This window comes from Zonotrichia albicollis, chromosome 2 (genome assembly GCF_047830755.1).
Source record: "Zonotrichia albicollis isolate bZonAlb1 chromosome 2, bZonAlb1.hap1, whole genome shotgun sequence".
Taxonomy (NCBI): Eukaryota; Metazoa; Chordata; class Aves; order Passeriformes; family Passerellidae; genus Zonotrichia; species Zonotrichia albicollis.
The window spans coordinates 66,227,852-66,242,658 of NC_133820.1; the positions used below are offsets into that span (position 1 = coordinate 66,227,852).

Sequence of the window (14,807 nt, forward strand, 5' to 3'; positions counted from 1 at the left end):
ACATGGTGCCACTTAAGCAGCTGAAATTACAGAAAACAAATACTGCATAAGAAGTTTAAGGTAGGTGAGAAACTGGGGAAGAGGGAAACAAAGGCAAATAATGCAGCAAGGGATGCCATTGGATCAGATGGAGATCACTAGTTAAGTACTAATTAAAGATAATAATACAATGTTATCATTTGCCAAATGTACACCACTGAATAGCATTATGAACACCTAAAGAGCTTTTAACACTGTGTAAAAAAGTCAGAGAACCTTCAAGACTGGAAACATTAAAACCAGATTAAATGTACAGAAGAAGCAAAAGGTCATGTACAGAGAAACTAACTGCTTGAATTTCTTGTAAATCTGAGAACTGATTAAGTAGAAACTGCAGTGGAAAAAAATAAACCGTGTGTCTTAACTATTCACAGCACAACAGAGAGTTATCTGATCACACACCAACAGAGGGAAATGGGATCCTAGTCTGTAATGGGACAAAGTATTTCTAGTTAAGACAAGAAGGGAAGAATGCCATCATATTGTATGAGTAAAGGTTTTATCTGAAATAATTACACATTTTTCTGGTCACCTGCTTTGAAACAATTGAATTCATCTTGGAATAGGTGTAAAGAAATGTTTCCACAATGAGGGAATGGAGAACCCATCTCACACAACCAAATTGTCTTCTCAAAATGAAAACACAAAGCATATATGTTTTCCCTTTACACATTGAAAGAACTAATGTTAGGGAGGGAAAGGAGCCATTTCAATTTCAAAAAACAATGATAAAGTTAGCACAAAAGGGCAGGGGAATAAATTGGCCATGAATAAATTCAAGGTGGAATTTACAGAAAGGTTTCTGAGTATCAGAGGAATGAGGTTATAGAACACTCTTCCAAGAGAAGTAATGGAAATAAAAAATCCTAATGAGACTTACAGTGAAGAATGGTCAGTGTATGAGAGATTATTCAACATGGTTGTCTGGGAATCCATGACCCAGGAGGTCCCTTTCAGGGTCCTCATAAATTATATATGAAAGAAAACCTATGAGGTCATATTGTCCCATCAACCTCAATAAAACTAAATAAGCAAAACACGTATGAAAAAGACTGCTGACCGAAACCATAAAATATGTCTTTTTCCCTCCCCTTTTTAAGCAGGAAAACCAACCAAAATATTCCTTATTAAAAATATGAGTTACCTGGTAAATTTCTTGAGCTTGTTTCAGACTGGCTTTCCAAAAGGCCACCTTACTTAATGTATTGTACCCAGTGCTTGGTCTGGTCCAGTTTTAATAATAACTCAGAAAAATTAACTTACAACACATCTATCAATATCTTAATGTTCTCCTACCTTCACTGGTGGCTCTGGTGCTGGGCTTCTAAGTTCTGGGAGCCTGCAGAACAAAAGATTTTAAATTAAAAATTAAGAGAGATGAATTGCACAATCTTAAGTTTGGAAATCCTTCTTTATGAATGCTGCTTTGGTTATCAGCTACTCACACATGGCAAGCACTTCAAAAGAAAAGCAGCTCATGGACTGTATTTCTGACTTATGAAACTATGGGGCTTCAGGCTGCAAACTGCACACTTTTCCAAAGGCCACCATAACAGAAGCCTTTGAGCAAAACTGAACTGATGAGTAGGTGCAGAATCCCAGTGATGATCCAAGCCAAGTCTGCTGCTGGCAGGGAACACCAGGATGAGGATTTGGCTCACCTTTCAGATTTAAATACAAACTAACACAGGTGAGATAAATAAGTCAAACCCAAGCAGCATTGAGTGAGTAGGGAAAAGGAAAAAGGAGGGGGGATGAAGACTCAATTTCTGTCTCTGCTGTTTGTGCTTGACAATTCTGGACAAACTGTTCTTTTGGATTTTGCTCCCACTTGCTTTCAAACAGGATACATTACTCAGGGTTTCATCAGGCAACAGTGGTAACAGACATATCCGACTTTAACATTACATCTCCCCCAGGTCACAGTCCTTAACACCATCGGAAAGCCAAAAAATAACCTACAGTCCACATTTGAAAATTCACGTTTCAAGTGTGGCAAATATAATCTCATTGTGTCATTCACTGCACTGCCTTGATGAACAAATCTCAGTATTCAACAGAAATGACCAAATGGACATTAATCCATGCCATGTAAAGCTATAAGCCAGCTGGAACAATACTTACCCCAAGTATTTTAACAACTCCTTACTCAGATCTTCAGGAATATACTCTGATATTAACCCATGGGCATACCGTACATAGTCTTCAGGAAGAGGTCAGGGAGCGGGGAGGAGGAGAAAAAGAACATTCATGTTACAAAGTCACGTTGCTTTAGCCATGTTGCATGTGCTACCATGAGGCACAAGGTTGAATCACTCACAACAGACTCCTAATGGATACACTGTGATGCTTCTCTGCCTTGAGTAGTTTATGTTATATGACACTCGTAGGTTTATTTAAAAAGTAAAGACTTACTACACTCACTTTGTCAGCACATGTTATTAATATCTGCTGCATGTACTTTACAAAAGCTGTTCACTTTCTGAGAGTACTAGATATCGTGTATTTTTCCGAAGAAATTAAATTTTAAAAACCTGCAAAAGTAAAAAGCTGACTCAACAGAACATGCAATCATTAATTTTAAAGCATCTGGATCTTACAATGATTTGGCAAGGGCTTCAGTACTAAAGAACATTTTCTGGCTTCAACTGAAAACAATTAGATGAGACAATGAGTCTATTTCAAAGTCTTGTACTTAATTTTCAGTACTTTATAGAAAATGCCAAGGCCTATCTAAACATCACTGGCAAGACAGGATAATTATCTGTGGAAATATGAACTACTAGAAGCTGTTTTCAGTACAGGGCACTCCTGCTATAAATGTTCTTCTGAGAGACTGAGGAAAAAAAGTGACCCTTTTATAACACAAAGTCCTAAACCAGATCTTTTCCGGTCACGTTCTTCACAAGCATTTACTGATCATGGGCTGGACTTTTTAAACTTGCTGTTGTTGAGGCTGCTAGGGAGTAACTGCACCCATGCATAGGAAGCATTTGCCAGGCAGATATTAAGCTAAAATCTCCCTTCTGAATTCCAACTCCAACAGGCCAGTTTATCTGCTCATATGCCTCCACACTTAGAGTTCAGAAGCACATGGCATACCAACCTTAAGGCGGCAAAGAGCTATTACTTTAGTGCCAGAGATAAATTTATTTTTTTCCCCATTTTCTCTTTTTTTAACCTGAAAAGCCCAATGCAAACTGGCATTGAAGGAGAAAGCATTAACAAACTGACAGCAGCATACGCATTTCAGGTGAACTGATAATAAATTCCTACTATCACCTATCAGCACTTCTCCTTCCTTCACTGCCTAGATTCATCAAAGTTTTTTCACTCTCTAAGCCTATTTTGGGATCAGGAGAGAATACGAAATAATTCCAACCCAAGACAATTTCACCTCAGCACTTAATATGTCCAATTTACTGCATAAGAAAAATATTCCAATCATTTCGCTCTTTGCATCATGACACTGAATGGTGAGTCCAAATCAAGTGCTATTATTTAATACTAAATACAAAACACATTCCCTTTGCATTTCTGACTTGAAGCAATCTTCACTATCTTCCTTTACTAATTTAAAAACATCACTATTTGCCTCCTATGGAGTCCGTGTTCTTACATCAGCCTATCTTTGTTATTAATCTTTCATCAAACATTAGGAATATTGCACATTCCCCTTCTTTGTCTTCTGAATGAAATAGTCAAGTCCCATATGATAAACCTCCCCTACTTCCCTATTTGCTCTCATTATATCCTCCCCTATTTTTGCCCTACAACATCTGTATATGCTAACTACATATACCCATCTATTTTTAAGGTGCTGAAATTTCATAATATCCCAATGAAAACAATTCTGTACAGAAATAAATTGCACTGTCACAGCAGTGAAAATCAGACAAGAAAATGAGTCTTACTAGAAATAAGTGTTGAGTAATGCCCATTTGACTTCCTGTCATACACCTTGCCACATACAGTGGGACTACCTCCAAAACTCATTTACTTTAGACCCCAGTATTCCCAAGTTCAATGCTGCTCTCTCAAATATGAAAACCCAAGGTTTTTAAAAAGACTACTATAATCATGTCACTAAAAATAAAGAGCAGGGTGGAAAAAAAAAACCACTGCAGATGAAATATTTAATTATAAATTTCAGAGAAAAAGTATTTAACCATAGTCAAGTCACTTTCCCTATTCTTTAAAAAAGTAGGGGTTGGGAAAAAGGTGAAAAGCTACTGTGAAGTTAAAGTCACATCTTTTGCAATTTTGTCTCTTTTTAAAAACCATATATTACAATCTCTGTTCTATAAAATTGTCTATTTGCCTCGTAAATCTCATGTATGTTGTTTCTTTTGATATCATGACTCGGTAGCTCATTTTCCACTTTGTGAGCAAGCTGCTTTGTTTCTTCTCAATTTTCAATAGCATGAAGACTTCTGACTGTCTTTGTAATAAGAAACAATTTGCCTTGGTTCATCTTGCTCTAAACTGTTCTTAATTTTCATTAACATTTGAAGATTTTATTCCGAGTCCATTTTCAGGTTTCTTTACAGAATTTTGTGTCATTAACATTCAGCACATTGCCCTCCCCAGCAAAATGGCGATTAGAAGCAAACAGGATCCCACGAGACTTTTCGGTAATAGGACTGTTATAATTTAATACACATAATACCAAAATTTTGCCCTTAATAATTACACATTTGTGCATTTGTAGTGGGTTGAGGATGGTAAAATGCCAGTGCACCCACAAAAATCATCCAACTTGTACATTTGTTGCATAAAGTAATGTTTGGACAAGGAGCTTTTTTTCTGTGATGATGACTTCCTAAGATCCCTTCACCATTTTGAAGAATTCTATGAATGCTAATACTCCATGCATCCTAATAAAAATAATAATGAAAAGAAGCATGTTCTAATACAGACACTTACTGGGTGGGAACTCATATACATTACAAATACGTGTCCTATTCTTTAACACAGTCTCAGTTCAGCAAAGTACTTCAGCAAATATTCCACTGAGAAAAATGTTTCCTCCTTGAACTGTGAAGAAGCTAAGAGAATCCCAGCTGAGACCATTGTAATTGTTAATTACATTGTCATCTGATGAATATAGCAAAGAACTTGGAAAAGCCAAGGCACAGAGTCGCAACTTATATGGAATTTTCTGTACAGGGCATAAATTTACTGCAAAGGTCAATTTCAATATATTTTAGTTTCTAATCATGTGTTTTATCTCTACTTATGTGACTTCACAAAAATGGAATTCATTATGATGTTAAGTTTTCTTACCTTCCTGAGCATCTGTGATCTGTTTACTGTTGATAAATGTACTTGCAAGCACCCTTTCACCTACTGATATATTGTTGCTTTTAAGTGCTTTCACTGTTTGATTAACCTACAGAAAACCAAAGAATGAAATGCCTGTATCAATATTGTTATGCACATGTTAATGCAGTGACAAAGCTCTTGTAATTTTGTTTCAAGCATATAAAACACTCAAGTTATGGACTGTGGTGAAATTTAATATACATTTGTAATGACTAGCAGATGATCTCAAAAAACCCAAAGAAACTAGCATGTCTTTGAACATGTTGCCTTGGCAACACAGCACCACTTTTGCAGCACCCTAAGATGAGCTGAGCTACTCAAACTCAACAGCCATGATTATACAGGTGAGAAATACACCTGCTCAGAGAACACTCCTGAGCTCAGCAGGATGGCAAAGGCAGTACTGGTGGAAATCAAAGATTAAAGACTCTACAGGGCACTGATGTGCTAGATCCAACAGAGAGAGAACTGTCAGACAAAGGTATTTTCAACAACACAAACAGGTACCTGTTCACATGTAAATATTCAGGTAATCATTGCAAAATAGGTATTCATTCCCACACCTCATCACTGCAGAAAGTGGACCAGATTTTGTGCTTGTATTGATTAATTTAAATGACAAGGCCTCCTCATCATGTGATGCACAACCTCTTTTTCTATAGAGCAGCATCATGTTAAGGGCACATGTGCATGAGTTAAATGAAATTCACTTTCTTTACACCAAAACAAAGACCCCATCAAGCTTAGCTTTAACACTAGTTTATTTCTGGCAAACTCTATAGGCCTGTTGAACAGCATGATTGGATCAGGATAATAGCAACCAAACCAGGACCATTCTGAGTGAACTCTGCCAAAACTTCAGGAAACACATTTGCAGCACAAAACCAAGGCAGTTCTGTCCAGCTTCAAAGCACAGCAGAATTTAGAAACTGTAACAATTAAAACCCTCCTCTAGCCCATCTATGAAAGGGACAAAGCAAAAGCAAGCTCCTCACCTTATGCAAAGCCCACAGCAATAAGCTGACAGCTTCTTCTTCCTACCCACACCCCATATAAGCCCCTTTCCTGACCAGTCCCGTCAAAAAGAGAAATGCAACAAGCTTGTGAATATCTCTAACACCTGATCACATTCCCAAGTGGAGCAACTTTACTGTGATGTCTGTCCTTCTTGGACAGGACACATACCTTGAACTGAGGCACAGCACATAGCTCCAATGCAAATGTAGACAAGCTAAAAAGCATTTCCATTTTAAACCTATATCAATTTTTAAAGCAAAAACAAAACACAATACCTTTTTCTTTAACCACTTCAGTGTCTTCTCCTGGCTGTATTTGTGGAATTTCTGACTGCCAATCTCTGGGAAAAAACAAGCAAGGGGAAAAATGTCATGCCTGGTTTGGATTGCATTTTCAATACCTTTAAAATCTTTTAACTTGTAGATAGAATATAGAAGTTAATTTGCATCTTGCACATGTTTGATATCAGGGCAATAAGTTTAAAAAATATTGGAAGCAAAAAAAAAAAAATAAACAGACTGAGCTGATATGAACAAGTCTGGACAATCTGACAGTTCTTTAATTAGGACCTAATCCAGCAAAGCACAGATTTTATTTATTTAGGTGCAATCTTGAGTTCTCTTATTCACCAAGATTCTTCTCGAGTCCTTGTAGTTTCACTTCACCTTCACTGCCCTGTGTCACCAGACTGGTGATTTTAACTACGTATCTCATAACACAAAATGTTGGTTCCACAATTTTATTTTTTTTAAACAACAGATTATCTTAAATCTTTATGTACTGGATTTCAGCACCTAGTAAGGGACCAGGACAGAGTTGGTTACTGAAGCTAAACCATCCACCTCTTCTATAAACCGTTTCCCTATCAGTTCTCCTCTCTCATGTCAGAGTGACTAAAACAGGATCTTCTATCCCCCTTTTACATAATCCAATAAAATGTTAAAAGAAAACACAGAATCCAAAATAGTGAAACTCACTCCTTGTGGGAGGAAGTACATGATTCACTCATGATTTATGGAGCAACACAAATTAACTTGATCATATAAGAATTCTGGAGAATGCTTCCCCTGTGATAACGAGGGCATCATGAGCACTTGTCATTCACATGTGATCTGGAGATACATCAGTTCAAAACATCCAGGCAAAAGAGAAAATTACAAAGGCTCGAGGAAATTTCAGTATAAAAGTTCAGTGTTAACTCACAGAAAGCTACATTTGGGGAAAGGAATCAGATGCCTAATAAGCTTTCACAGGAGATTTTGGAGCCTGCTGTTTCAGTCCTTTTCTTTAACAGGTATTTCAATAAGTTTTGATCTCCTGTATACCATTCCCATAAATACCTACATCTGTTTCATGTCATTTACTGATACAGTGTCATATTCCAACACTCATTTCATGGATTTCCCTTCTCCCCTGGCAAACAACAACATATTATTTATGATTCCTTCAGCATTTCCTTCTTTGAGGTTTATCTTGGCTCTTCCAAATTGCACACAAACAGTGAACTATTATGTGCTCTTTCTGCATGCATGGCAGGGGCTATGGAGAGGTCAAGGAAAGCTGCTTGCAAGATAAAAGTTTAAATCTCTCTCAATAGTTGTATAATAGCAAAATACAAAAATTCTTCAGAGCAAAAATGAAAAAAATACACTAATGTACACTTTGTTTAATGATGAGCTGCAGGTAAAACAATTAGCTGTGACATTGCTGGCTGCAGGCTTTAGGACTTAGAAGCTTCTAAATGGGTCTGAAAGAAAAGGAGCAGAAAATGGAGAAACTCTCTGGATACCTGAACCTGCTTCTCAAATGGCTAACGTGGCTTGGGTTCAAGCACAGTGAGTACAATTCATGGATTCCTCTCTTATCTATGAAAGTTCGAGGAAGGGACATCCTCTGGGCACCATCCCCCAACCCATGCTGAAAAGTAATTCTAGTCTGGATTCCCAGGCAGACTCCTGCACAACAGCATGATTCAGAGTGACTCAGGGAAAGGAAATGTGGAACTGTGAAGCCATTTTCATTAAAACATGTGAAAAATAATTACACTGAACCCTTCAGAGATCACTTTGTTTGAAAATATTTTGTGTGCTTGACAGTTTTGACTATTAAACCCTAGAAACTGACAATATTCGAGACCTCTGAAGAATTAAAGTGAGTTATGAAAGTCACAAACTGCTGACAAAAGGATTCAATATTGGAACGTGGATTTAACATGTGATGCACATTTGATATTGGTGAGAGTTAGTGACTACGTTTGATAATATGAGTATATATTGGAAAGCCTTTTGTTCCCTAATGTGTCTGGTGCCTATAAAACTGGTCTGAGACATCTGGAAAGATTGGGTTTGAGAAATACAGATGGAATATAAGTGGTTCTACAATTAAATAATATGTTCAGTGATCGGGTAATCGCTATGTAGACTTGGAAGTTTCCCTGATGTATTGTTGAGCAAACTGCCTAAAGCACATTTTAAAATCCATTTTCTCAGTGTTTTCCATAACTCTGAAACTTATAGGGCCCCTTTTTTCCTACCTCCTGGGAATACAAGCTTGGCAATATTATTTAGTTCTTCTAATCAGGTAAGTTTTCTTGGCTCTTCATGTTAATCACATCAGACAAGATCATAGTGCAGCTTTTGCCTCGCAAAATGAAACAAAGAGTAACACTCTAGAACTGGAATTCATAACCCTTTCTTAAACCCTCTCTACTGTACATTCAATCCAATGTCAAAATTTATTACCAAACAACCTGCCTCACCCAGACTTAGTGAGCTGTAGCACACCCTTTCCAGAACTACTAAAGCAGGTAATTCAGAATTTAATTCAACTAAATGAATTTTCAGTGCCCTTCAAGAATGAGGCCAGGGAAGGTGGATTTTCTGCTAATTCAGTAAGTGTAAACTGTGAGTGCTCTGGGGTAAGAATTTCTCAGACAGATGTTAAAAGTCTTAAGACTAAATGAAGAGTGAAATAATTATGTTGTTAAGTTCTGTCAAGCAGAACAGAGCTGCAGAAGCCTTAACACAACTGGTATTTCTTGCCCTAATGCTCTACTCCTAAAATGAGAAAGGCTACAAAGTGGACAACAGCTCTTAAGAGCCAGAAAAGAGTGAGTACCTGAAGTCATAATGCTGGTATTTTTTACAAGCAATAAAAGACATGAGAATATGAAACACATAGAAGTGGATTAAACAGAAAGGTGATGTGTGCATGACAGGCAAGAAAGTGCCAAGGGGTTTGTTGCATAACAGTACTCTTGGTGTTCTATAAAAAGAAAGAAATCCTAAGAACAAGCTCCATCGTAACCCAATCCTAACCTGAACAAGAAAAGAAGTAGCATGTACATGCAGGTACATGCCTGGGAAAATCCAAGAACATCACATAAAGCTGATATGTGTGTGTGTACAGCTTTTATGACAAAAGCATTACTGACCTCACATTTCAAAACAAAACCCAGGAACTGAACACACCTTTAACAGCTAATACAATTTGCTGGCAAAATGACACTAACTTATGGGTGAACATAAAGCATTACTTAAAATGGAAAAAACCAAGCAGTGAAGCATCTTCACTACTGTCTAACAGAATGCACTTTATGGGAGGATGCTCCCAGATGGATAATAACTGCAAATACAGTATCAGAATGGATACAGAAGTTAGACCAAGACACAAGACCTTGTCTATAGCAAACCATTTTAAAGCAAGTTTTGTTTTGGGAACATAAATACGGCACAAAGGCTGTGCTGCTGTTTGGAGGAAGTGGCCCTTCAAAAAAAAATCATCTAGACCTTGTCCTAAGTTCCTATGCTCTGCTCTCACCCTGGCTACTTATCCCATCTTACACAAGTTGTAGGGCAAGCAATTGCCTGAAAGCTTAAAAATACTTTTTAATGGAAATACTTGTCACTTCATGAGAAGGCAAAAAGGGTTTTGCTTTTCAGATGCATCTGTCCTAGAGAAGCCTTCTCAAAAGTCAGAACTCACCCAAAGAAAAAGATTGTTTGGTCCAAAATTATACAAAATGTAACTAAATGTTTCTGTAGGCTCTTTTGGAAATGCAAGAGGAATAGTAATATTACTCCAGAGCTATGTGTTTATGGAAGCTCATAATTCCAACTACTCCAGCCCCAAACAGAATGTGACAACAGCCTTCCTACCTAGATTTTCTACTCCCTTGTGAAAGTGAGCATTTTCAACAGAAACATGTCCTGCCCTGAAGTTCAAGTGCAACTTTCCTACCCTACTGCACATACACCATAAAAAGCCCAAAATACTTAAACTTGTTCACCTAAATCAACTTACAGCTTCCACCCCTCACAAACACCTGAATGTTCTATACAGCTAGAAGGAGGTCTTACTTAGCAGACACTATTTTTTCATCACCTTTCCTTACCCACTTTCCAATTATCTGTAGATCATCAAAATATTTCTTTATATATATATATATATATATATATATATGTATCAATGATAAGGGTCAGCTTGCTTCATGAAAGCAAATTCTTAATGTTTGTAGCTTTCAATCTATCTTTTAACTTAAATCTCAACTCCTTGGAGCAGCTCTGGTGCATAAGAATCAGACAGCTTACTACTTTTGCATTTGGTGGTGCAAAAGATTCCTGTATGTTCTCCTATAGGTCTCCATGTGCATGTAGGGAAATCTCCATTCCCTATCAGGGAGTTGGCAAGCCTACGTAGAATGCTATTTAAAGGACTGAAAATAAAAGCCGAAGTCTTGCACGTTTGGTGTGTCTGCAAACCTACAAAAATAATGTCACGCTCCTGTCCCTTCCCTAGAAAGCATATATTGTCCTTAAATAAAATGAAAGCCCCCACACCAAAGGGAATTCTGAGCAAAGGCTGAGGAAACTATGTACAGAATTGATAGCTTGCTAACTTTTTCCATTTGAGTTTTCTCACTCATATACTCATGCATCTCAATATTTTTTTGTATTTTAAAATGATTATGCCTTTAAACTTAAACCCACAACACTAAATTATGCAAAGCCAGAAAAGTTTTGTTCTCCTTTCTCAGCAACATATTCATTCTTCTCCAGCTTTTATTGACTTATTTTTTAATTGTTTGTGACAAAGGATTAAAAAAAGTAAAATGGACCTTTTCCATGCCAAACCATCCTACACTAAATAAAGAATTGAGAGAGATGTAAGATTCTGATCCAAGTCAAAGAGAGTTCACAACATATACAATAATGTCAAAAGCCAGCTGTGATTGGTTTATCATTTGTATGACATCTAGCAACAAGACTCCATGAGATTTTCAGACTTGCAGCAGATAATCTGAGACCCACACATTTCTATTCACAAGACTGCAATGACAAGCTCTAAGCCTAAGCTTCTGTTTTTAAAGTACAGCTGTGTCCAGCACTTCAGTTGTTTGGTAAAGCAAAAAACAATATTTAAATCTATCTTGTAATGAGGTGACACTAACAAATTGAGTCTTTTTTTATTTGTCCTCCCTCCCCTCCCACCCCATTTTTTCACCTTTTTCTTCTGTTACGTGCTGTATGTACTGTTTAACATCTGCACATTTCAGCAGCAGTGGGCAGCTAGGGTATTCTGAGTCTAGCACAACTTGATCAAGTGGCTGGAACTTTCCTTGCTGCTGAAAATACATCAAAGGGATTACAAAAGCATTACTAAAATGTTAAGACACATATATACACACTACACATATGTATATAAATATATATGCATGCAATGGCCATAGCTTTAAAATAGAGGATTTAAAGAAGATCGTATTTTGAATGGTAACACATGACACATTCAGAAACTGATTACAAAGCAAGCTATAAATATTTATTTCAGACCAGTAAATACCTGCAAAATGCTGAACTCTTCAAACACCGCACTTAAAAGGCCAAATTTAAAACAACATAGGGAGAAACTAATGTGAAGTACAGCAGGATTTTTTGGAAGATGACATAAGACACAGTAGTCAGTGTGTGCCAATAGAGTTTTAGACCAAAACCTGCTGGATTAAACCCAGTGTCATAACTTCCATTCAAATTTTGCTTTTCCTTCCACAAGATATATCTCAAAGGAGCAGGGCAGCTTCCGGAACACAGTATTAACCTTTCACCTCTGCAAAGTCAATTCCAGTTTGGCCAGAGTAGGGATATAAAGTGATTTTGGCACAACTTAAACAGCCCTACACATGACAGAACCATCAAACAAATTTTGCCATTGCCAAACAATGCATAATCATTCAGCATGGTTTGGCACAACTGGCAACCTTCCCTTTGGAAAGATCCTTTAGTGCATCAGTACAAAGACTCTGTGAACTTCTCATGCTTAGAGAGTGCATGGTCTCTGCAGCCAAGGCTGAACTCATTATACTGGTCAGCATGAAAAAACCCACTTGGGGTATACTGCTTTCATTATTAATTAATTCTCTTGCTAGACACTCAGAGGCTTAATAAAAGTAACCATCTATTGTTAAATCACAATAAAAACAAGAAAAAAAGTCCCAAACAAACACAAAAAAAAGCAGAACCAAGAAAGTATTTAGAGAGTTTCTTCTCCTTAAAAGGGAAAAGGCACAATAACCGTGGCAAAAGGAATTCAGGAAAATAAAACTGCACAAAAAAATAGAACTGCAATAAGCTCTTTCTTACACATAACTGACCTGCCTGTGTCCCAAAGCAAAACAGCTGCATTTACCTCATGCATGGGCACAGAGCCTAAGCCAAGAAAGGTGCTGTATAGGAGATGGCTCTGCTCAGAGACACACAAAGCAATCCTGCATCACACTATCAAAATCAAAGGACAGTGTAAAGGATGATTCTATGATTTCCAGTGATATTCATTAGTTCAAGCTGGAAGTGACTGCGCAGCACTCAGGTTAACCTTGCCACAGGACTGCAGAATACACCAACTTAGGCAAGGTGCTGCAGGAAAGCATTTGCCCTTTTTTAGGACCCACAACAGCTCTATGCATTTATCTGGCATCACACCTGGCCTAGAAAACCAGAAAACAATGTACTGAAAAAATGAATGGCAGCACAGGACTCTTCCCTGAGAAACAGCAGCAGTAGCTGTCCTTTACTCAGGCTACCTCAACAACACCCCACATAAAGAGAGATTTACTACTTCCCTAATTTAAGTTTCGTATAAAGCTTTCAAAGGAATGATGAATTCAGAGTGCACCACCCAGGGAACAAACTGAACTACTTGTGGGATGGCCTCTTCTGATGACCAGCCGGACCACTGAAATGCAGAATACATCTGCACACCCTATACCTTAAATAATTAAAAAATAATGAAAGAACAGTAAGTTACTATTACAAAAGTATAGGGAGACTTTATATCTTCACCATAAATAATTTGTTCTCCTGCATTCTCCACTTGCAATCTAAAGCAGAAAATAGCAAACAACCTTGTAGAAATTCTTTAGAGCAAAAAAGTCTTAGGATGCATAAAGTGCATTGTCTCCACAAAACAAAACAAACAAGCAAAAAAAACCAACAAAAATCAGCATTTCAATTTTATTTTGTGTCCCTTTGTTCACAGGCTCCTTATTAAAAAATATCAGAAAATTTGCCTACAACTTTTGATACATTTCAGAAATTTAAGTGAGGTTTACACCAACTATAAATCAATGAACCCATTTTTTAAATTATCCAACTTTTGGATACTCAATCATCCCATTGCTGTTCTATGATATGGCATCTCTACAAATGTTGTTGTTTCCTTTGAAGTTCAAACTGCCACAAAAATGTTCCTCCTTCCTCCTCCATAGCATCCAAATATTTCTTTTTTTCCCCCCTTCTTTCCCAAAATAACCATTTTACTGATGCCTCAGAAAGGGCACTAGGTTTGTTTTGATCTGATGACATGTGAGCATTTTAAATTCAATAGTTCTGGGACAGGCTCTCACAAAAAGACAAAAGAGATTCTCTTCTCTAAAAAAAAGAAGGTGATTAGTGCTTGTTGAGATTGAAAGCTGGCTCTTGTAGCATAATTTACCAACCAAAAAACTTCATGGAAACAAAAGTACTTCTAGGTATTAAGATAATACTGCTTTAAAAGCAAATTAATTTTCCACTATTATGGAAGCCACTCTTTGTAAAATTAACATAACTTCTGCAGAACTGAAGTCAGAAATAATGTTTTTCTCCTGAGAATTCCAGAAGAAAAAATAAAGCAGGCTTACCTCTTTGTCTGCCTTTATGAGGTAGTAAAGTATCAGAAACAAGGGGTCCATTGGTGTAACAAACAGCAGGCGCCCATCTAGGTGACAGATAAGGAAAAGTAAGCTTCCACAATATATTGACTTTTTGGGGTTTTAGGATGTTTTTTAGGAGTGTGAATAGAGTTTTTTTTAGTAAGTATCCCAATATTTGAATAAAACAGAAAAATAGTATTTGTAAATTCATATTAAAAATACAGAGATAATTCAATTCTCT

The 14,807-nt window shown here is 37.1% G+C and overlaps 1 protein-coding gene and 1 long non-coding RNA gene across 6 annotated transcripts in view; both read right to left on the reverse strand.

Annotated features, from left to right (window-relative positions):
- LOC141728210 (uncharacterized) overlaps positions 1-14,807 on the reverse strand; it is a 584,197-nt gene that overhangs the window by 307,539 nt on the left and 261,851 nt on the right. The gene's annotated exons all lie outside the window — the stretch shown is intronic.
- The window catches only part of RNASEH2B (ribonuclease H2 subunit B), a 62,565-nt gene that overhangs the window by 31,431 nt on the left and 16,327 nt on the right, over positions 1-14,807 (reverse strand). For 4 of the 5 annotated variants that reach the window (XM_005482400.4, XM_005482402.4, XM_005482398.4 and 1 more), the window contains exons 4-9: positions 14,555-14,631; positions 11,884-12,004; positions 6,657-6,721; positions 5,326-5,431; positions 2,164-2,242; positions 1,336-1,378 (exon numbers count right to left, since the gene is read on the reverse strand). In XM_005482400.4, coding sequence (XP_005482457.2) covers positions 1,336-1,378; positions 2,164-2,242; positions 5,326-5,431; positions 6,657-6,721; positions 11,884-12,004; positions 14,555-14,631 — 491 coding nt within the window. The remainder of the gene's footprint in view (positions 1-1,335; positions 1,379-2,163; positions 2,243-5,325; positions 5,432-6,656; positions 6,722-11,883; positions 12,005-14,554; positions 14,632-14,807) is intronic. The other variant, XM_005482399.4, reaches the window with a different exon arrangement.